The sequence below is a fragment of the Mustela nivalis genome, assembly GCF_964662115.1.
Source record: "Mustela nivalis genome assembly, chromosome: 4".
NCBI lineage: Eukaryota > Metazoa > Chordata > Mammalia > Carnivora > Mustelidae > Mustela > Mustela nivalis.
Window position 1 is genome coordinate 138,450,559 of NC_139023.1, and position 24,844 is coordinate 138,475,402.

The window sequence follows — 24,844 nt, forward strand, 5'->3', positions numbered from 1 at the left end:
ATTTAAAATTTATGGATAAAATCAGGTCAATTAAAATAATATATAAAAATACTACTTACTTATATGTCAGACCCTAAACTTAAAATTGCTCCAATTATATATTTGGTTTAAATCTCCGCCTGTTTTTAGAGCCAAAATTAACAACCAATAAACAAGTGCTAAACAGTCTCTGTAAGGAAAAGCCTTTAAGTGACTGATGCATTACAAATAGCTCGAGCCACAAATACACTTAGTACCTTTGAATCTTAACAGGGACAAGACAGTAGAATTTAAAGAACAGTTAAGTGGATGAAAACCATAGCTGCTCAAGTCAGAGCATTGGCCACTACACTCTCTATATTTTGTGAATTGTTCGTGGGTGTAGTAACTTGTAAATCAGGAATTGTTTATATTTTTATACAGAGCACGTACTTCTTAAGAGTAATACGAAGTGAATTTATTCTTTCAGTTAATACTTCTAAAATATGATTTAAAATCATCTACAAAAAGCATAGGTTTTTTAAGATGATAAAAGTGGCCTGAAACATGTTCATCAATCATCCTCCAAATTATTTAGTGTTTGTTAGAGAACAGAAACAGAGAGAGATTAAATGCCGAAAACCATGCAGGAACTGAAATACAAGAAAAGGAAGATCAAAGTTGTAGCCAGAAGAACCAAGTTGTTCAACAGTAAAATGGTAACAAGTAGAGATCTACATCAACCAAATCAAAATCTACACTTGAAAGATTATCCAAATGACAATGAATGTCCTATACAGTTCATAATTTGGAATGAAAAGGTAAAAAAGCCATAAGAACAGAGTCAAGAAGACCCAATAAAGTCATTACACTCTGAGCTTGTTTAGGTTCAGAAGCATATGCCAGCCCAGACACACTGGCTATAAACTCCATTAAAATTCTCTAAGTTAGAACACGCTTTCTTTTCTGTTATTTTTTTTTTTAAATATAAATACACTTAAAAAAATTTTTTTTTTAAAGATTTATTTATTTGAGGGGCGCCTGGGTGGCTCAGTGCGTTAAAGCCTCTGCCTTCGGCTCAGGTCATGGTCCCAGGGTCCTGGGATCAAGCCCCACATTGGGCTCTCTGCTCGGCAGGGAGCCTACTTCCCTTCCTCTCTCTCTGCCTACTTGTGATCTCTGTCAAATAAATAAAATCTTTAAAAAAAAAAAAAGATTTATTTTTTTGAGAGAGAGAGGGAACGAGAGTGCATACAAGAGGGAGGAGGGGCAAAGGGAGAGGAGAGAGAAAGAATCCTAAGCAGATTCCCCACTGAGTGCAGAGTCCAATGGGAGGCCCAATCCCAGGACCCCAAGATCATGACTTCAGCCAAAATCAAGAGCAGGCCACTAAATCACCAGGTATACCTGATTTTTTTTTTTTTTTTTTTTTTTTTTTTTTTTTTAAGTAAGCTCTAGATCCAATACAGGGCTTGAACTCAGAACCAAAAAATCAAGAGTCGTAAGCTCTACTGACTGAGACAGCCAGGTGTCCCTCTTCTTTTAGTTGCAACATCCCAGTTAAGCTGTGATGAAAAAAATTTTCAGTTAAAAATAATCATTCTGAGGAGAATGAAAACTCCTTCATATAGTATTATGCCACCTGTGCTACATTTTAAAGGCTGGTCAATTTCATTAACACAAACTTATAAAAAGGCTGGATGTGGTATGTTACCATATAAGAGATAAATATGGAATCTTAATAATGATTCAACTTGGGGTGCCTGGTTGGCTCAGTGGGTTAAAGCCTCTGCCTTCAGTTCAGGTCATGATCCCAAGGTCCTGGGATCAAGCCCTGCATCAGGCTCTCTGCTCAGCAGGGAGCCTGCTACCTCCTCTCTCTCTGCCTACTTGTGATCTCTGTCTGCCAAATAAATAAATAAAATCTTTAGAAAAAAATGATTCAACTCAGATTACTGTAGAAGTAGCCAAAAAACAGGGAACAGATAATAAGTATATAGGAAAAAAGGAGGGAACAAGGGAAACATGAACTAAGGGACATAAGAGGAAGGCTCAAATGAACAAAATCTTACATTCTGTAATTTGTAATAGTAAGACTTGGTTCAGAAATAAGGCCTGTGCTTTTTTTAAGGTGATAGTTATTTTTATTAATTAGTTAATTATTTTTAAAAAAGATTTTATTTATTTATTTGAGAGAGAGAGACAGAAAAAATGAGAGGGGGGAGAGGTAGAGAGAAAGGGAGAAGCAGACTCCCCACTGAGCAGGGAGCCTGACATGGGGCTCAATCCTACAACCCTGACCTGAGCTGAAGCAGACACGTAACTGACGGAGCCACCCAGGAGTCCCTAATTAATTATTTTTATTTATCTATTTTTAAGATTTTTATTTATTTATTTGACAGAGATAAAGAGACATCCAGAGAGGAGATCAGACAGGGGGAGTGAGAGGGAGAGAAGCAGGCCTCCTGCAGAGCAGGGAGCCGGATACAGGGCTCGATCCCAGGACCCAGAGATCATAACCTGAGCCTAAAGCAGACACTTAATGACTGAGCCACCCAGGAACCCCACTAATTAATTTTTTACAAAAGTAGTATCTACAGCCAATGTGGGACTCGAACTCACAATCCCAAGATTAAGAGTCGCATGTTCTATCAACTGAGACAGCTAAGGACTGCATTCTTTAGGTTTCAATGTGTGATCACAGAATGTTACTAGTTAGAAGCAAATTTCATGAGTAAATGAACAAAGGAATGGTTGAATAAATACATTTAATAAATAAATGAATGAAGCTCAGTTTGGTATGAAAGACAAATATGTGAAATGAAAGGGAGCAAAAAGAAATTCCAAGTAGTAGGCAAATATACTCACATGAACAAAGTTATAGATGTTTGAGATACCATAGTTTGTTTAGGATATCTCTGGATAAGATTTGGTATGGATCACTGGTGGGAAAGAGGAGCAATAGGGGAAAATGTTGGGAAGGTAGGTGGGTCAGATCCATGCCATTCTAAGACAACAGAGATCAAATGAACACTTTAAAGCAAGGGTGAACCTTGCTGCAGAATATGTAGCAAGAATATGCAAGCTAGCATAGGCAAGCTAGACTGCAGAATATGCAGTCTAAGAGATTTTATCAGGAAGCTATTTCAGTAATGTGAGAGTAACAAAGACATGGACAATGGCTGTGAAAAAGCAACGGAGAAAAAGGGATAAAGTAAAATATTAAGGAGCCAGAGTCTACTTAATGATAATAGATATGTGGCATCAATGAGAAGATGAAGTAGAAATCTGGATATATGGGTGAACTGTTGTGATATGAGGGAATACAAAGGGAGAGACAATACATGGAATAAAAGAATCCAGATCCTTGATAACAAAAGGAGCAATAATTAAATACAATGTCCTGAATGAGAACAGTCTACACTGGCACCATTTTTTAACAACTATCATTGGCATTTCTAGGGCTACAGTGGCATGAGGAAAACAATTTTGGGAAAGCCTCATGAGCATGTTTCAGGGCACTTTTATCATGTTAAGAAAACCTGTACTTTTGTAGAAGATTTCAGATATTCTGAAAGTATTAACTGAAAAAATAAATTTACTTCTGTATTACTCTTGAGAAGACACAGACATGTGCTCTGTATAAAAATACAGACCATTGCTGCGTTATAAACTACTACATCCACAAACAATTCACAAATGTAGACTGTTATGGCCAATGCTCTAACTTGAGTAGCTAGGGTTTTCGCCCACATCAATGTTCTTTAAACTATTTTTTTAAAAGATTATTTATTTATCTGAGAGAGAGAGAGCATGACTGTGACCGGGGGAGGAGCAGAGGGAGAAGGAGAGAGAGAATCTCAAGCAGACTGTGCATAAAGCTCAGAGCCTGACGTGAGACTCTATCTCACCACGCCAAGATCATGACCTGAGCTGAAATCAAGAGATGGACACTTAACTGACTGAGCCACCGAGGTGCCCCTAACTGTTATTTAAACTGTTTTGTCCCTGTTAGGATTCAAAGGTCCTAAGTGGCTCTGTGGCTTGAGTTATTTGTAATACATCAAAAATACTATGGCTTAAATAATTTGCTTATTTGTTTTACAGAGGCCATACAAAAGAATAGTCACCAATTATTCTGAAGCAATGCAACTAACAACATCAATACATTGTTGAAGTTTAACTCTTTGCAATGTGGTGCTGTCTGTACAGTTAATGCTTAATTATCACAATAAGATCAGAGAATTCCAACTCTGAAAAATGACTATAACTCTGACATTCAGTTGCTGTAAGGTATCAAGAAGAGGAGGTAGGGATAGACAAGTCTATAGCAGTTCTACAGGTAAACATATTCCAAGGTAATATATTTCTTCTTCAATTATGTTCTATGAATTAATAAGCATTTCTGTAGCCTTTTTACTCTTTTGCTACTGACTTTTGAAACTACATTTATTCAAAGATCAATAAGACAAAATACTTCACTTTCTAATTGTATTTTTATAGTTAGATGGCATTATTCTCTCCTATAATTTCATATAATTGCAAATAATTTGCATAACATACAATTTGCATAAGAATGAAAATTCTTAGAGCTAGTCAGGGTGGAAACATTAAAAAAATACAAACCTTATAGGTGTTTAGACTCCATTTTCTAACAAGCTCTAACTTTTCCATTGCAGGATTTTTTATTTCATCTGCTAGAATAACTGGTCCACTTTTGGTTTGTGTTCTCTGGCCACCTGCATGATCATAACAGAAGACAAAACACAAACTAGATAAAGACAAGAAGGGAAAAAAACCCAAACCACTGATGCTATTCAAATTAAACTACTTATACACTTAAAAAGGTTTCCACAAAGTGAAGGACTAGAACTTTCTGGAATAATTGAGGACAATTTTCAAACGCTTAAAAAATATTTCTGCCAATTAAACACAAATGCTTTGTGGTTTGTCTATCATCTTAAAAAAAAAAAAAAATGCTGCAACCAGCCTTCTCTTCTAAATAAGCTCTTTACTTCTAGAAAACAAAATTTCCACAATTACTCTTACAACCTAATGACCCTAAAAAAAAACTGTGTCAGTAAAAATCTGGAAAGGTTATGTACTCTTCACAGTGATCTCCTTTCATCATATGATGTAGAACAGAGCAACAAGAGGTTACTATAATTTTGGAGGATTTAAAAATGTAATTCAAATTTCAAATAGTCATTAAAAATACCTTACCACCAGTATGAAAGACTAGGCTAAAACAAGACCTACACTGTACCTCCTGTTTTTTTTTTTTCCAAGACCACCCACCCTCCTGCAAAAAGCCATAATTAATAAAGGCAGTATAAAGCCCTGACAATGTATTGCTCCAACAATTAGGAAATTATGACATAAAAGCAACTTTATATATTGTTTCTATAGTAAAATATTTTTCATAGAAGAAAAGAGTTAAGTGCTTATGATACTAATGACTTAGAGTAAAAACTTCATAATAATTTGAAAACAACAATGAAATAAGGAGAAGAGAAAAAGTCCTAAAAAGTCCTAAAGTCAGAGCAAAAATTTCTCTTCTCACTTACTCCTACAGTCAGACTAGCCTTTGCCACAACTTTACCACAAGCCTAAGATCAAGAATGGTATATTAAAATCAAATACATTTAAGATTTATAAAATTGTCATAGAAACAAAATACAGAATGTTAACATTTCATATGTTAAAAAGAAATGTGTTGTTCAAATTTTTCCTGTTTTTATAGGTCAGTAATATTAAAGTATAGAGCAAATTCAATGCAAAGAAATACATTTTCCCCAAGTACTTTTCACTGCATAATTGGTAAATTACATATCATTTTGCTACAATCTGCAAGTTATCTGTAAACTGTAGTTGAAAATAGGAAGACACAACATTTTCCACTTGACCCATTCCAAATAATGAACAAGCCAACTGTTGAAGGCTCTTTTTTTGTTTAACTGAAAACAAGAGAGCAGAGCTGCAAAGCTGAGAGGATCAAGTAAGTTACTCTACATTTTTCCAAAGTTGAGAAAGCGTGATGTAAAATGAATCCAATTTTACAATGTTTTTTAATCTCAAAGTGAATTATACTTCATGTTTAAGATACATAGTTAATAACACTGAAAGGCCAGAAAAATAGGTATGCCTAGAAAGATTATTTCCATTATTGTTAAAAAAAAGAAGCAGCCACCAAGAAAAGGCAGAATTACACACACCTATGAATATAAAGCAAGGGATTATGAAACTGAGGGAATTAGTTTAGTTTCAGAAGTAGCAAGAGGGATTTATCCAATCAGTGCAGTGAATACCTGCAGGAACAATTAAATCACTTCCTTGTTGAGCCAGTCGACTAGCTGCAACCCTGCTAGGAGACATAACAGATGGCAATGGTGGTGCCGGGGAACCTGGAAAGGGTAGACATTTAACTGTGAAAATCCTCTTTCTTCTCTACATACCACACATTTTGAATCTTGGTTTACTGACACTGCCCTTAAAATATTTTAAAAATTGGGTTAAAAACTGGAATTAATATATTTGCTTTCTTGCAGGAAGGGACTAAAAATAAATGGATGCGACCAGGTGGAGTTCTTGCATAAACTTTTCATAGAAGTGTTGAAACCAAACAAAACACGTGTAACTATAAGAAGAAACTTGGCAAGGTCACATCTAAACACGACTTTACCTGGACTCTGCTATTTCCAAATGGAATAACAGAATGTGATTAAAGTTCCATAGCTGAACGATTTAAAGTTTAAGTAAATATTTTATAACCTGCTACTCCTACATTCAAAGGAAAGCTCTTTAAGTAGATAAACAAGGTATGTAATAATGCATCAAACTTAGAATTCACAAATTGTGAACTAGTCACAGTGTTCACAGAAATTGTAGTCCAAAACTTCTCATCATAAAGGCAACAGCACAAAGTGTAGATCACTGCTACTCCTAGTGTGGATGCAGAGGACCTATAACAGGAATTTCCCGAGAGCTCATTAAAAATGCAAAAACTCAGGTCCAGTCCTAGACCTACTGAATTAGGATCTGCATTTTCACAAGATGCTTAGGTGATCTGTATGTATTCTGAAGTTTGAGAACTGATGATGTAGAGTGCAATAGCATATTCTACTTAATCATATGAATGAAGCTTTTAAAGTATAGCTGGGACGCTGCATAAGATCTACTGATCATCCAGGGGTATCTGTAGGTTTTTGTTCATATTTTTTACAGTTTTATCTTTTTTATTCAATTGTTTTTATTTATTAAACAAAAAATTGTTTTTATTTATTAAACAAAAAAATCTATACATCTATATATTAAACAAAAAAATGTATACATTTCAGGTGTACAGTGGGATGTTTTCACGTATGTATACAAACTAATATATCCATCACTTCTTTTGGTTATTTTTCCGTGGATACTTGAGATCTATTCTATTAGCAAATTTCAAGTATACATACAGTATTTATTAACTATAGACACCATGCAGTACATTAGGCATTTGTGGTATTTAAAAGGCCACTCAAGATTATTCTAAAACTCAACTAAGTTTGAGAATCATAGGAAAAAACAATTTTTGAATGAAACACAATTGAATTTTAAATTCTTAATTCTGTATTTGAAATTCTGGCTCTATGTGCCACATAGTATCAGGAATATCCTAGCAAATTAATTAACATCCCTGAGGCTTAGTTATCTACAAAGTGAGAAAACTGACTATCCAACATTGTTCTAATGTCTGGCATTAAATCAAAGAAAGCCACATAACTTCAATTGCTTTCTTTATTTTAAATTCTGAAGTCTGTACATCTTTAAGGGATGATAATTAAAAGTTGAAAAACTTAGTATCCTTCCACATTTAGCTGAGAATATTTTCAAGTCTGTAAGATACTTTTATTTCAACTACACTCTCTCCCAGTTCCCTAGAAATCATATAATGAATCAAATTCATAATTTAAATGTTCTAATAGGATAGAAATCAAGATCAAATATCTTTACTTAGAATTCGTAATAATTGGTTACATCCCAGATATACTCAGTTCTGATGGAGAAATAGTCATCAGTTTTAGTAATATGAAAACTAATTTGAACTAGACCTAACATTAAAATCCAAACATACAATAGACCTAAATAGACTGGCACTACCTTTCAAAGTGAGAAATATTTATCTCTTTAAATCTGTTGAATTTAAAACTAGAAGGGATGACAGAAATCAACTAAGCCTGACTTAAACTATAGGAGAAATAAAACCCAGAGGGGTTAAAACAGCTTATCAGACTCAGATGCTGAATTCACACCCTAAAATCTTAATTATTAAATTCAACACAGAAAACAGTTACTTATTGCGTTAGAAGGCATTTTAATAGGTTATCCAATCTAATCACCATTTTAAACAAAGATTATCACTACTATCCAAGGCACAAGGGATTCTGTTACATAGGTAAATGTTAAAAAAAATACTACAATTCTACTTTTTGATGATCCCAGGAACAAAGTTCTGTTGTTCTAGTTATTATTGTTTATTAATCCTGCATAAGGACTAATCTCATGACACAGAAGGAGATGTGTACAATATATGTAACAAATAATACAGAATCTTCCAAACTAAAAGAGCAAAAGACAGGTAAGTTACCTGGTAACTCGGTACTTCAGCCTTTTTCTTTTCCTTTATGGGAATTACTCTTTCTCTGTGTCTTAAACCCCTTAAACCACTAATGTAGGCTAAATTAGTTACTAAAATCATTCACTAATATTCAATAAAAAATAATTCTTAAAAATTGAAAATCTTGCTTATTGACTAAATTTGAGGAATTAGTTCCATTTCACCTTAATAATTTAGGAATTCAGGAATATGAATATATGTAGGTAATGATCAATATCCCACTAAAATAAAACTCAGATATCAAGTATACTTCATTCTAACGAGCTTTGATTTATTCATGATTTCCACTATATGGAAGTAGTAGATTCCAGTATATGGAATTAGTAGATTTTGATATTTCTTGTTGGTTTGCCAAACTTAAGTATAAGTTCTCCTAAATATGTTCTAGAGATGGAAAAGCAAATGGTTAATGTTTTTTGAAGCAACTGTTTAAGTAATAAAATCATTATTAAGTTATTATTCAGTCATTTTTTCAGAGACCTAAAACAGCCCCAACTCATTTAAGTTTTTTTTCGTAAGACCAACTTCAAAATTTTAATCATATGCTTTTTCTCATGTTCATTCCAATTTATCTGTAAATGTTTTAAAACAAAGACACTTAAAACAAGTACAACTTTTTGAAAAAAACAAAACAAAACAACCAAAAACTACACCTTTCTAATAAATAATTAATCTGCAATAAGGCAGAATGATTCTTTTTAATATACTGATCAACAATAGCTTATGTTAAAAAATTATATAAAGCCAATTCAAAGAGACATAAATTACTCAGGAAACATTTTTTATTCCACGTTGAAGGACTAGGCTATATCAATAAGCAAGTGAAACTGATCAGCATTTCCATGCTTATACACAACAGTTTAAATGGTCAGTTGGTTTCAATCATTGTATACTACTACTCTACTTAAGGGGAAAAAGATTAAACCAAATGTCAGTTAAATAATCACTGAGAATATTTAACACATCTTAATAGTAAAAGCATTTTTTACATTCTCTATTGACATTTAAATTTGAAAATTGGTGACTGATCCAAAAATGCTGTCATATTATGTACGCCTTTTATCCTTTAAGCACTCATAATTTAAGGCACTTTCAAAATCAAAGTTATCCCCAAGAGAAGATATGCTAGCCAGAATGCTACAAAATGATTAGTGAGATATTGACATGTAAGCTACCTTTCTGCCGTTTTATTTTTCTGAACCTAAGAATGAAAAGGGGGAAAAATGATGTCACTAGATAGCCCATTCATTTTACAGTCTAAAGCAGAGGTTGTTATTCTGGATTATTTTAAACATTTATTTGTAGGGCCAATTTAGGAAAAAATATATTTCAAAACAGAAGTTGTTCTGAATCAAGTATTGACTATTAGTATAATAAAAATAAAGACTACTATTATCTACAAGAGGGCTAAGGATTGGAAAGGCACAGAGATTTTTTTTTATTTTATGAAATTATAATGAAGTGTTAAAATTAATATACTTCATCAAACATCAAACACAACTACTATTTTAACTATAGCTAAAGAAAGAAAACAATTCATTTTTTATATCCAAATGTTTACATGGTTTTACTTCCACTCACATGAAAATGAAAAAACACTTGAAAAAAGTTATTATATGCAAGAGTATTAAAAAGGACACAACTTTTCCTTACATTAAAGATAGAACTATATATGAAATGTGTGCAGAAAAGAGTTAACTTAGCAGGTCTGTTTATCTTTAAAGAGACCGTCTTACACAATTGACCCTTGGTTTGCATCTTGGTTGGAAACTTAAATTTTGGGAAGATTCCCTCCATTCCTAGAGCAGTAAGACTGGTTCAATCCTCCTAAACTGTTTATACAAACAATGTGGTTTATGCTAAATGCCTGTTTTCCTTTGGGGAGTCTGGAATGTTGGTACATGCTAGGCAGAGGGTGCCTACACAAGCAATCTCCAATAAAGACCCTGGGCACCGAGGCTCCAACAAGCTTCCCTGGTTCACAATAGTTCATGGCATGTTGTCACAGTCTGTTGGGGGAATTAAGCATAATCAATGACTGCTTTCTAATATCCTATGGGAGAAGACCCTTGCAAGTTATGCCTAGTTTTGCCAGACGGCCTCAGGCATCCTTGGCCCTTGCTAATTGTGTTTGCTATACTTTCCCTATAATAATCATCGTCATAAATATGACTATATACTGAGTCCTGTGAGTACTCTCAGCAAATTACTGAATCTGAGGGTGGTTTGGGGAGGCTTCTTACATGGAATGTCTAATAGGAAAAATAAAAGTTGTTTTTCTTTTGCTTTGAAATAGGAAATATGTATGTATATAAAATAATACTGACTTAATAGTTACAAATTTTGTAGTTAAAAGCTTAAATAATTTAAATCTGCATTTTTGATAGAATTTTTCAGTTTTTACTTTAGTATTTAAAACCAATTCTTTAATAATCAGTGAAATAATGCAGATTGATCTATTTATATAAAGAAGACTCCTAAAACAATTCTTAAAATTTTTTAAATTGAAGAGAAAAAAATTATGCTTATAAAATCAGTGTTTTATCACAGAATCAAAGGACTTTATTATGCTTTATTATTAAAGGTAGCTTTTGATGTACTTCTCCCATCCTCCACCCCAGCCATCTTTAAAAATGTGTGGGCTCTTACCTTGAAATGCTCCTGCTTCAATAACCCCCTCTTTGGTACTGTCAAAGCCATGAGATGTAATCTGGGTTTCTGAGAGACCAAGTCCAGCTGGTAATGAACGCTTCAAATCCTTGGCAACATTTGAATAAAAGAGAAAATCTTCATAAAAAATCTCACACCACAGGGCAGTCAGCATAAGGGTGTCCTTTAACTCACATCTTAAACTATTTTTTCTCTACTATATAGAGAACGCTGTTGTGGCATTCTATAATGATGTATAACCAGCAGCAAACTCAGCAAGATTTGCTGTCAAATACAAAATACTTCCATTATTCTAGAACTAAGCAGCAGGCAGATACCAAAATTCAATTTTCAAATTCCTAAGCTACTGATACCTCAGAAAAATAATTTTAAAGAACAGAATTAAGATGACTAAAAAATCTGTCTATTATGTAAAAACTGATGTCTAATACAATCATGATGAGCCTAGCTAATGGTCAGTAAAAATGAATCATTCACTTGCCTATTAATTTTCCTTTGATTTCAAGGTTAGTTAGGTAAGCAAGGCTCTTGGATTTCAATCAGGGTGAGGTAAAGGAAATTTTCTGCTATTTAAATTTATGTTAAACACTCATATTAGTTGACCCAAATGCAAATTAGCTTCTAACTGGAACTTAACAGTAATGAATATAAATATAAAAAATAAATAATAAAATAAATATCCACACTCTGTTTTAACAGTTAAAAAAACAGAATGCTAAGAAACACTTCCAAAAGTCCTTTTTTCCTCTGGCTTGGATATGAGGAATTACCCAATTTTCATAATCAGAGTCTATGAATGGATTCCACTGGTTTCCCACAATACTGATAAATGATGCACTAAAACAAAAATATGTCTTTGAAATCCTTTCTTAATATGGTAATATTAAAGAATATTAAGAACTGTACATAATGTACAGTTATAATATGAAAACTCAGACTAACATTTTAAATTTTCTAATTGGCAGAGTCTAAATTTTTAAAAAAGATTTTATTTATTATTTATTTGAGAGAGAAAAAGAGAAAGGGAAGAGAGGGAGAGAGAGAGGGAGAATCTTAAGCAGACTCTGTGTGGAGCCGGACAGAGGACTCGATCTCACCACGGTGAGATCATGACCTGAGCTGAAAACAAGAGTTGGACACTTAACTGACTGACGACCCAGACTCCCTAGCAAAGTCTAAATTTAGCAGATTCATAACTGGCAAGTGCTGGGAAGGGTTTTTCTTGAGAAACTCATTTTGCCTAGGCAATTATTTGATTGGTATGATAGGCCCTGATTTAGTAACTAATGAAGTCAATTCTCATCTTATCAAACAGCGTTTGACTTACCAAATTTATCACTTATCAAACAGTATTTGACATAGGTAATTAACTGTTCTCTCCCTGTTGTACTTTCAACCCCCCAGCTAACTTCAGACATTCCTGACTTTCCTTTTACAGTATCTGTTATGTTCCACTGTCTCCTTTGCTGATTCCTCCTCATCTCCCCAACCTCCAAATTCTGAAGTGCCCCAGGGTTCAGTCAGAGGACTTTTTCTCCTACAGCCACTTCTTGGGTGATCTAATTGATTCTTCTGGCTTTAAAAACCATCTATACCTCGACAGCTTCCAAATTTAGGTGTCTTACTTGGGTTTCTCTTTAACTCCAATATATCTGATTATATATTTGCTATTTCAACTTGGATATTAAATATGCATCTCAAACTTAATGTGTCCAAACTGACTGATTCCACAGTAAATCCCCAACTCCCAACAGACAAAACAAAATAATATTACCTACATTTTCACTCCTTTCAGTTAACAGCATCTCTACTATCAAAATCTTAGCCCAAATCTTTTGATTCTCTCTTATGTCCACATCTAAACCATTAGCAAATACTATCAGATCTACTCTCAAAATATATCCAGGATCAAACCAATTCTTACCACTTCCACTGCTACCACTCTCGTCTAAGCAAGCATCATATTTCAACTGGATTACTTCAACGGTCTTTTAATTGGTCTCCCTGCTTCTATCCAAGACCATTAAATCCACACATCAACCAAAATTACCCCACATGAAAACTCTACAACAGCCTCCCATCTCATTTGAAGAAAACCCAGACTGTTAAATTCTCTCTAGGCATTACATGATTTGACTTAATCTCCTACCAGAATGAGCCTTAGCTGCCGCACAGTTATGTCAAAAACAATAAACCTATATATGTTTCAGAGCCTTGTACTTCCTCTTCCACACCCCCTAACCCTGAATGCTTTCTTACCAGACATCTACAGGGCTTGCTTCTCTAGTGAGAGAAGCTTTCCCCCAACAACATATAAAATAGCTCTCAGGGAACCTGGGTGGCTCAGTCGTTTAAGTGGCCAACTCTTGATTTCGGTTCAGGTCATGGTCGCAGGGTCAAGGGCTTGAGCCCTGTGTTGGGTTCCACGCTCAGCAGAGAGTCTGCTTGAAATCCCTCCACCTGCTCCCCCCTCTAAAATAAATAAATCTTAAAAAAAAAAAAAAGTAGTAAATAAAATAGCAACTCTCACAACCTTACACTGGAACTCCCTATTCTGCTCACTATGGGAAGTTTTATACTTCCCATAGCAGGCATCACTCAGTATTTGTATTATTTTTATCTCTTCTCTCTATATACTGTAAGCTTCATGAAAGCAGGGATGTTGCTTATTTTGTTTACTGCTGTATGTTTAGCACCTGAAATAGTGCCCGAGATACAGACATTCACTAAATATTTGTTGAATGAATAAATGAATTTGTTGAAAGGACTTGTGATTCAAAACCATATAGATTAAGAAGCTGCTATAGCAATAGGTTTATTTTTAAATTTAATGAGTATTTGCTGACTCTAGCTGTATGCTAGACCTTGGAGGCAAAGAAAAAGGTTAAGGTACAGTCCTTGCCTCATCAGAGAGACAAGAATCACAAATATTAATATAAAAGTTAAACTTGTTGCCAAAGTAAAGACAAGAGGTATCTCAGGAATTCAGAAGAGGGACTAAACTATGAGGGCCAAATAGGAAAAGAGAAAGTACTGCTTGAGCTCTGGAACATAAAGGATTTATTTATTTAAAAAAAAAATTCAATAAATAAATAAATATTTAAAAAAAATCATTTTCCCAACATTTAATGAACACCAATAACAGCCCCTGCTCTAGCTAGAGACAGAGCAGTGTAGAAACAGTCTCTGCCCAAATTAGACTCACATGGGGGAAGGAAGGGGAAGGAGCCCGATAAACAAATAAATGTATGTCAATAAAAGTGCTATAAGTAACAAGTGGTAAGTTAAGTTTGTTTTTTTAAGGCAGGGTAAGAGAGATACAGAATGAAGGGCATCAAATGCTACTTTGGGTGAGCAGATTCCTGGAAGCAGTGTTTGGGAGTGAACCATGTGAGCTTTAAGACACAATTCCCTTATCAAATGTATGATCTGCAAATATTTTTTTCCCATTCTGGTAGTTGCCTTTTAATTTTCTTCATGGTGTTCTTTGAAGCACAAAAGTTTTAAATTTTGATTAAGTCCAATTTATCTATTTTTTCTTTTGTTGCTTATGTTTTTGGTGTTGTATCTAAGGAACTCAAGTGCTTAATCCAAAGTCATAAAGATTTATATCTGTTTTTATTCTAAGAATTTTGTAACTGTAGTTCTTATATTTAAATCTTTGATTCATCTTAAATTTTTTTAAGAGTTTATTTTTAAGTTAGCTCTTCACCCAACATGGGGTTCAAACTCACAATCCTAAGATTAAGAGTTGCATGATCCACTGACCAAGCCAGCAAGATGCCCATTTAGTTAATTTCTGAATATGGTGTGAGGTCTGCATTCAACTTCATTATTTGCATATGGATATCCAGTTGTCCCATTTCTTAAAGACTATCCTCTCCTCATTGAAAACTTTTGCCACCGTTGGTGAAATTCAACTGAACACAAATATAAGGATCTATTTCTGAACTCTCAATTCTGCTCCACTGGCCTGTATCTTCCTTATGTGAGTACCATACTGTTTGATTAATGTAGCTTTGTAGTAAGTTCTAAAATCAGTGGGCTCTAAGACTGTTTATCTTTTTCAAGACTTTTTCTGGATCTCGTGATTTTACATATGACCAGTTTGTCGATTTCTATAAAAAAACGGGATTTGATAGAAATTATGTTGAATATGATCAATTTGGTGAGCACTGGCACTTTAATAAGTTAAGTCTTCTGATCCATAAACATGAGATGTCTTTCCACTTAACTTAGATTTTTAGCTTTTTTCAATAGTGTTCTATAGCTTTCAGTATACAAGTCTTGCACATATTCCTGAGTACTGAAATTGTTTCCTTAATTTTGTTTTTGCATTATTTATTTTTTAAAAATAAATTGGGTTTTGCAATAATGCTCTTGTATCTCACAACTTTGCTGAACTTACTGGTTCTAATAATTTGTGTGTGAGTATATGTGTGTGTATTCCTTAGGAGTTTCTATATATAAGACCACATTGTTTGTAAACAGAAATAGTTTGATCTCTTCCTTCCCAATCTTGATGCCTTTCATTTCTATTGTTATTCTCTGTATCTTATACATTTTCTGTCAATACTCTTTTATATCTAATATTTAATAAAAACATTAAGAAATAGTGGTTAAAAATTATGCACACTCAGCATCCAGAGTTTTTCATTAGCAAAACCAAAAGAAACTGCTATATAAACCAATGCAGGTGACAGGTATACCTCAAAATAGAAAACCAATTAACATTAACTTTACCGAGGACATCTCTTTGAATTGGCCTTAAAAAGGGTATCTATTCCAATATATTATCCAAGCAAAGCTATAACAATTTTTTTCTTAATTTTAAAAGTCTTATTGCTAATCATTATGGGGACAAAAAAACCCATAAAATAACAGCACAAAAACACAATAATAAATACAAGTCAGCTGCAAACATTTATTCTTGCTTTCTTCATCCTAATTAGAATTCCCTATGCAATTATCTTTTGAATTTATTATGGCATATTTTAAAGATGTTTATCAATAGCAAAGACTCTTAAATCACTTTTTAAAGACTGTCATAGTCTCATCAAGAACCAACTATTGCTAGAAACATGAAAAATCTGTAAAGATAATTCAGACAGACTTTATTGGAATACCAGCTTTCCTAGTTAGTAGCTATGTGAATCCTAGACAAGTACTTAAAAACTTTCTTAGTCTGTTTGCTCAGCTGTAAAAAGAGTCTAAAAGTTACCTTAGAGTTCTCTGACACCTGTGAAAATCAGGTGAGATAATTAATATAGATAAAGCACCCCACAGTTAATGTTAGGCATCCCTCTCCCTCACTACAATCATCATTACAACCAATTAATGTTATCGCTAATTACAGTGAAAAACATTTCTTGAACACTTACAATGTGCTAGGAATTGTTCTAAGTACTTTAATGTATAGGCAGTCCTCACTTTGCATTCCAGTGTAGGACTGTAAAAATGATCCAGCAAGCTGAACCTGTGCAAAGTGATTTATGGAAAATATTGATTATTCCACAACCTTCAAAAATTCGTCACAATGTTAAAGCTCCTTCCTTGTTTATGTTAATCAGTGAGCCTTCACTAAATTCTTCCGGATCAAATCCAGAGTCTCTCCGGCAATGGCAGTGTCAATCAACATCCCTATAGTCAGCTATTTCTTCCAAAACTCCATCTAGGTTTGACTGATTTTCACTTTTTTCAGTGTTATCATTTTTCATTTGTTTGATGCACTTCCATCTTTATTCACCCATTCCCTTCTGATCATCCACATTTGGAAAATGTCACATGGATTTATGATGAGACAAGAAGGTAATACTACCACATAGTTTGCCGTTTGTAAAAACCGAGTAACAGATATGCAGCGACCGATTACCAAGACTTTGAAAGAAGTGACATGATTAGTCGATAATCACGATTCACCTCTGTTATTCACATAATGATTTATGGACTCTAGTGCTAGCAGTGAAGAGTGTCCTTTATCTAATTATAGTTAATATACCAGGGAGACTTAAATCTGAGCTGTGTTGTTGGGAGACTGCCATCATTTAATTAAAATTTGGTAAAAGAAAATCTATATAAAATCTGTTTCATCTTGATAATACTGCTAAGTGGTACTATCACTACTGTTCTACAGATGAAAAAACTGGGACACAAAAATGTGTCATTTAGTCACTAACTAGTAATATAGTTAGGCTAGGCTTTAAGAAACAATATTAACTGTAATGTATAGTAAATGTAAATAACTACAAGCAGTTTACTGGAGACTTAGAACTTATTTTAGCTCCTATGTTTTCTAAAAGATTTAAAGAAATGCCTTTTAAAAATCATTATTTCACAATCTGCTGAAGTTTAAACACTAAAGCAAATACACTCTCAACTTGTAATTTCCTAAGAGTACAAAAGAAATTAACTGTTTCATTCCTTCTTATTTCCTAATTTCACTTAAAACTTCTCTGTCACAGGACAAAATCCTTTTCATCTAAATTTAGAATTGAAAAGAAAAATCATTACACTCAGATTTATTTCCTATTTTTAAACCAAATCTCTGAGTCTGTTCATTTCATGGAATAAATGATCTTTACCTTTCCAGTTTATTTTTTAATATACTAAATCAGTAGTTTCTAGTTTTAAATATTAATAATCCTTTTATTCATATTTACATTAAAACCAGACAATCTTTTCTCTCTGAAAGACAAATATACCACTTACAAAATAAATACTGTCAAACTACCAAGACATTTTTTATACTTTTCAAGTCTGGTCATTAAGGTCAACCTATTTTTGGAATGGTTTCCTTGAATGCTGCCTTGCTCACAGTCTTGATAACTTTTTGGCTCTAAGAAAATAAGTATCAAAGACACTCTTCAAAATCTGAAGAATAAAAAAGCACATGGCAGGGGTGGGGGTGGCTCAGTGGCTCAGTTGGTTAAGCATCTGCCTTTGGGTCCTGGGATCGAGTCCCACATCGGGCTCCTATCTCAGCAGGATGGCTGCTTCTCCCACTCCCTCTGCCTACTGCTCTCCCTACTTGTGCTCTGTCAAATAAATAAATAAATTCTTAAAAAAAAAAAAAGGCACATGAAAACAAAATAAAAATGGCATACAGGTTCAGGGCAGTTGTGTTTGCTGTGTTCTTGGAACTTCTCTGGAAAGAACATTACTCATTTGAATCATCTGTCCAGTCACAAAGCATGGTGTAAATTCCCAGGAAAGAGATACAGCAGTAGTAGTTGGTAAGAAGTTACACAGTAAACATGATATCTCTGATTATCTAAGTTTTCAAGAAGTTAGAGGGATGCCTTCTGTCTTCTCATGCACCGCCTCTGGAAGACACAACTAGTTTTCTGAGGATATTACATCTCACTCAGACCCCTCCCAATTATCTCTTAGGCATCTTTTACTCAATAAACAAGAGTTCTTCCAGAAAAAAAACCTTTATGTAAAACAGCTGTGAAATCTGACAAGCACTAAGGCCTTTCTATGCCTAAACCATCACTAACAGAAGGAACCTAACCACAAGTGGTACAAATGGGTCCATTCAGATTCTGAACAGAATTATCAATTTGATAGTTTTCTAGCAGTTGAATGTAACACAAAGTGATATGGGGTTATGTGAGAGGAACGTAGGACTTGTGAGGTTAACACTCTGTACTTTGAGCTTGTTGACTATTTTTGTTTTTTTTTTTTGTAAAATACATACTAAGTAATATAATTTAGCCTCATAACTCACAAAAACCTAAAATGTGCTTTTACATGATTCTTCATTTCTTTTTTAAAGTGACTCAGTTATAAAGCTGTGCCTTGCTTAGTAACTTTTAAAGTATCTGCTACTGCATTTACCCTTACGGTTTCCAGAGTGGATTTCAGCAACAATGAGCCCACTATACCCAACAACATAAAATCCCTAATTTGCATTTTTATGTCACTGACATTCAAGCCAAAGTTTAGGACTTAGCAAAATCACGCTTAATTATAAAATAAAATGGAATAAATATAAAGTTAACTTTCTATTAAAGCATTAGGTTAATATGCAGCATTTAATATTTTAAAAACAAATTTTCAAACAATTAAGCTCAAACAATAAATATAATGCTTTTGGTAAAAACATTATATTTGGTAAAAAAGTTTCATGTACATTTTAAGTTCTTTTGAGGATACAAAATAGTATTTGTAGTGACAGATTTCATATAATGGGAAGGGGTGCTGATTTTTTCTTTCTTTCTTTCTTTCTTTTTTTTAAGATTTTATTTATTTATTTGACGAGAGAGATCACAAGTAGGCAGAGAGGCAGGCAGAGAGAGAGGAAGAAGCAGGCTCCCTACCGAGCAGAAAGCCCGATGGGGGCTCCATTCCAGGACCCTCAGCTCTCCACTGATACTTCTAAACTACCAGTTCTCAAACTTTAGTTTGGGTAAGAACCACCTGAGAATGTATTAATAAAACTCAGCTTCTTCTCAGCTGTCCACTATGATCTCATTAAATTGGAGTATGAAGCCAAGGAGCCAGAATTTCAAGTAAGCCAGGTGACGCTGACACAGCTAATCCTTTGTCTACATTTTAGGAACTCTGCTGTAGAGAACTGTTTTTGCATATTTGTACATTACTGACTCCCATCCCACATTTCCATCCCACACTGTGGGCCGCATTACCTCCCTGCCCTCTTTCCCACCTTAACATGGCCATCTACTTTCTTTTTAGCCAACCTCAAATATTTATTGAGGGCTTCGGCACATCCAGGTTTTCTGCTCTATCCCCAACTCTTACCGTTATTCTGGATGTACCCAATCTTTTGCATGCACTTGGGCACTTTCAGAGAATGCAATGATTCTATGTTCAGTCTGCAATTCTTTCCAAACTGATATATAAGGTCCAAGCTGAGTTTTCATAGCTCATCAAAAACATAGCCTATAATGACACAGTATGTAGTCTGTTGCCTTTTTTTTTTTTTTTAAATACAAAATGTGAAATATTTAAAATGAAATAAAATCTATTGCATGAGCTTGCCTACCTATATTGATACTGAAAGATGGGTGGTAGAATAACAGTCTGTTACTATGTGTATGATTTTTTTTTCTCCTTGGTATACTTGTAGGAAGCCCAAATTTGGTAGTTTGACATAGGTCTGGTAATTTGTAGTTGGATAATGGGCCAAAAAAGGTGTGAGGGCAGATAAAAAATAGATTAGATTAATGAAGTACAATCCAACCTATACTTTCATCTCAGATTTCATTAACCTCTTCATCTTAAATTCCTTTCACCTTTCATCCCCCATTCTTCTTAGCCACTGGAATTCCCACGGCCACTCTTTGGGACCTTGTCATTACTCAGGAAGCAATAATTCTTGAATTTTTAAGTCTAATAACTCACTTTTTGGTCACAAATTACTGTATCTGTTATTCCACTTGAACAAGTTAGCAAATCTCCCGACTCATCTATTTTCTCCATTTTATCAACACACACACACAAACACACAAAATCTGTCTCCTCTCTATCTCTCCCACTTCCCCTCTCATTCAGTCAACAAGCGTTTAACAAGAACTTACAGAATCACTATATTTTGATAGTTTTCTGCCTACCCTCTTGGCCTCACCCACTCCCCCTCATGCCCCCTTAAACTAGATTTTAAATAGTACTGAAATTTGATAAGAATGATATCACTTTCCAACCTCCATCAAAGGAATGCTGAATTCGAAGACTTATCACTGTGGGAACATTCGTATGTATCTACATTCAAAACAACTGCTACTAGAAATCAAAAAAACTTATTCAAGATAGAGTTTGCTTATAAATAAAGACAGAATCTACTATCTATTTTATAGGCACAATATCTTATAATTAGGATAGATAAGGCTTCAGCCCCTCATTAAAAATTGTATTTATTCACATTTTTCTTTTTAAAATAATTTTATTTATTTATTTGACAGACAGAGATCACAAGCAGGCAGAGAGGCAGGCAGAGAGCGAGGAGGAAGCAGGCTCCCTGCTGAGCAGAGAACCCAGTGTGGGGCTTGATCCCAGGACCCTAGGATCATGACCTGAGCGGAGGCAGAGGCTTTAACTTACTGAGCCACCCAGGCGCCCCTTAGTCACACTTTTAGGTAGAAATTCCAATTAGGTGTTAATACATAAAAGATGTAGATATAATAAACACATATTTAAAAACTTAATTTGTGGTAATAGTACTAAGAATATATTCTCTATTTGAAAACTAAGTATTTGCATGGGTTAAACAATCCTTGAAAAAACATCTGCCATACCTCTGAAAGGGTACATGACACACATTTGGTAAAAACTGGCCTTTGGAAATAGTCCCCATCAAATCAGTGTTGCTACTGATGGAGCTACTAAATTTTTCAGATGTGTGTAATGCAGATGTGTGATACTGAATAATATATAATATGGAGACAAACTGTCATCATATGCTATTCAAACTCTAGGAGAGGATGATTGAAGTAGAAAACATGATACATTTTTAAAGTCCTCCTACTGGAATTCATTCCTTTATTGAGCAACTACTATGAAATCATCAACTGTGCTGTGTGCACACTGTTTCTGCCCTAAAGTTGATTTCAATCTCTTGGGAAAAGCAGATCAGTAAATGGGCAGTTACAGCACTGAGGTGAGGGGAGGAAATATGTCCAAAACAAGCATTCTGACCATTTTTATTCTTATGTTCCTTCCCAAATCTTCTCCAGACTGCTAGAGTTTATTATCCAGACTGATAAGTACAGGGAAATGGAGAAACTACTTAGTTCAATAAAAACCTTAGAACAATAACAACAAAGACCACGTAAACAAAATTTCAAAAGCAATGATGATGATGCATGCTGGGAAATTAAGGACACAAGATGGATGTATCAAGTCTAAGAGTATAGTACATCTTCTTGTTGCACAGAAGTCTAGAAACATGTTTCTAGATCTGGCTTTAACATGTGTTTTCATTCACTCATTTATTCACTGAACGTTTAATGAAAGCCTTGCTTATCTCTTACGTGGCAGCACTGCAGATAAGGTAATGAACAAATGGAAACATTATTGCCCTCACTTTACTTATAATCAAGTCACATAAGCCTTTGGTACAGCCAGTTTAATGGTAATTTCATCACAACCTCCAGGGTCCTTTTCCTCAACTGTGAAGTAAAGTAGTGGGATTCAGGGATCTGCAAAGTACTCCTACTAAACTAAAATCCTGTGATTTAATTCAAAACTTGTAGACCAGAAGTTTTTAAGACCCAGGAAACTAAGGATCCATAGGCAGGGTTCAGGGAGTCCTAAACTCTCTAAAACTGAATGCAAAATTTGGCAGTTTTGTGTATATGTATATTTTTCCAGAGAAAAAGTCCACAGGGAGAAAAAACTAAATTATGGGTTTTAGTTTTGGGCCTACCACAGAAAAAGTTTTTGTTTTAACTCTATCTACTAGGATAATTTCACTGAATTTGGCAAGTATAACTTAACAAGAAGTTTCAACTTTGTGGAGCTGATATTTGCTGCTTCTCTTTAATTCATGTCATGAATTGCTTGTTTTTAATCTAATATTTTGACCAGGACTTTAACAGAATAAATTAAAATATATGGTTTACAAGTCAAAGAATAATTTATATTCTTCTAAGATTAAATTTGCTTGATCTTTAAAAAACAAGAATTTTTATTTAGAAAAAATTTTTCCTGTAAAAAACTGTTATAATATTAAGACTATTATTCTATCATCTCTCTATATAGTTGCTGCCCCTTATCTTGAAAAAGAGTAACACACCTCAAAATATTAACATACGTTAAGCTGTTACCAGGGGATTTCTAGGAAAAGCTCTTTCATTACAATCTCTATTAGAATGTAAATGTTGAGTTAGCTTCCAAACAGGGCCTCTTGTAGGACAGACTAAGAGGGGAAACCAAATAAAGAATGAAACACCTGCTAAGAGACAGAAAACCAGGAGATAAACATTCACTGCCTATGCCACAGTGACACCAACTGGCCAGTCAAGATAGGACAACTTAATAAACCAACATCTTAATTTTATAGGACTTTGTTTTTTGAAGGGTTTTATGCAGTATGTTATAAATAAATAAATCAACAAACTTTTAAATAAAAGTCATTATATGATTTTAAACATCAAACAGGTATAAAAGGAAGATGTATATAAGTGAAATACCTCAAAACTCTGGATATGATCCAGTTTTACACAAGACATTTTACTAGTCCTATAAAATAGTCTTAAGATAAGTAATACATTTTCACACTTATTTTCTGTATGAAACTTTATCAATATTAAAATATGAATATGGACCGGAAGTTAAAAGCAATTTTCCTTTTATTGCTCAGAAAAATAAGGGACGGAAAGTATTACAAAATTGAGGTAAATAATATATCTATGAGGTCTTAAGTATAATTTATTCAAAATGATTGAAAGATATTTTTAAGATATTGTTTTCACTCATGGTAAAAGGGATCACACAGCCTATGTTACTTTAATTCAAGGATATTAAATAAGTAAGAGACTCTCATGATGAATATCTTTTTAATGAGAGCAGGTACAACCAGAAACCAGTTTTATGACGTTTAATTTCTTCAGGAAGCGAAGTGGGGTGTACTACTTGAAGGATTACTGATTCTTTAGGAACCCTGCCCACAGGTAAAGTTCACATCCAATAAAAGGAGACCTCCAGGAGAACATCTTTTTTCCTTCTCTTACCAGTGAAATAACACTGCAGAGGAATGTCCAAAAAGAGAATTTGACATTAGCCAGTAAGTAAACTTAAAAAGCAGTAAGTTAGCTGGCTTTGACTGGATAGCAAAGAGCTTACACAGATATGTTACGGTTTAATTTACTTCACTCTAATAAGACTCAACTCTAAGGTTAAAATTTGAGAGGATAGGGGCACCTGGGTGGCTCAGTGGGTTAAAGCCTGTGCCTTCGGCTCACGTCATGATCCCAGGGTTCTGGGATCGAGCCCCACATCAGGCTCTCTGCTTGGCAGGGAGCCTGCTTCCTCCTCTCTCTCTGCCTGCCTCTCTCCCTATTTGTGATCTCTGTCAAATAAATAAATAAAATCTTTAAAAAAAAAATTTGAGAGGATAAAAACTTTTTTCAGTGCCACTCAAAAGCAAATAAAGGTTCCTTTTTTTTTTTAGCTTTTGAGAGAGAGAGGGTATAGGAGAGCAAGAGGGGGACAAATAGACTCCTTGCTCAGCCGAAAGCCTGAGGCAGGTCTCTATCCCATGAATCTGAGATCTTGACCTAAATTGAAATAAAGAGTTGGACACTTAACCAACTGTACCTCCCCAGTTATCCCCCCACTTTTAAAAGAATTTTATTTATTTGAAAGGGAGAGAGGGAGAGAGAATCTCAAGTGGACTCTATACTCAGTGCAGAACCCTTTGCAAGGTTGATCTCAGGATTCTGAGATCATCACCTGAGCTAAACCCAAGAACTGGATGCTTAACTGACTGAGCCACCCAGGCGCCCCAAAGGCAAATAAAGGTTCTTTTTTTATTTTTTTTTAGATTTTTTAATTTATTTATTTGACAGAGAGAAATCACAAGTAGATGGAGAGGCAGGC

General features: G+C 34.3%; 1 protein-coding gene across 5 annotated transcripts in view; it reads right to left on the bottom strand.

Moving 5' to 3' along the window:
- The window catches only part of ARFIP1 (ARF interacting protein 1), a 101,682-nt gene that overhangs the window by 42,444 nt on the left and 34,394 nt on the right, over positions 1-24,844 (bottom strand). For 3 of the 5 annotated variants that reach the window (XM_082727322.1, XM_082727321.1, XM_082727323.1), the window contains 3 exons: positions 11,264-11,372; positions 6,267-6,362; positions 4,585-4,697 (listed from right to left, as the gene is read on the bottom strand). In XM_082727322.1, the coding sequence (XP_082583448.1) occupies positions 4,585-4,697; positions 6,267-6,362; positions 11,264-11,372 (318 nt within the window). The remainder of the gene's footprint in view (positions 1-4,584; positions 4,698-6,266; positions 6,363-11,263; positions 11,373-24,844) is intronic. The other 2 variants (XM_082727325.1, XM_082727324.1) reach the window with 1 other exon arrangement.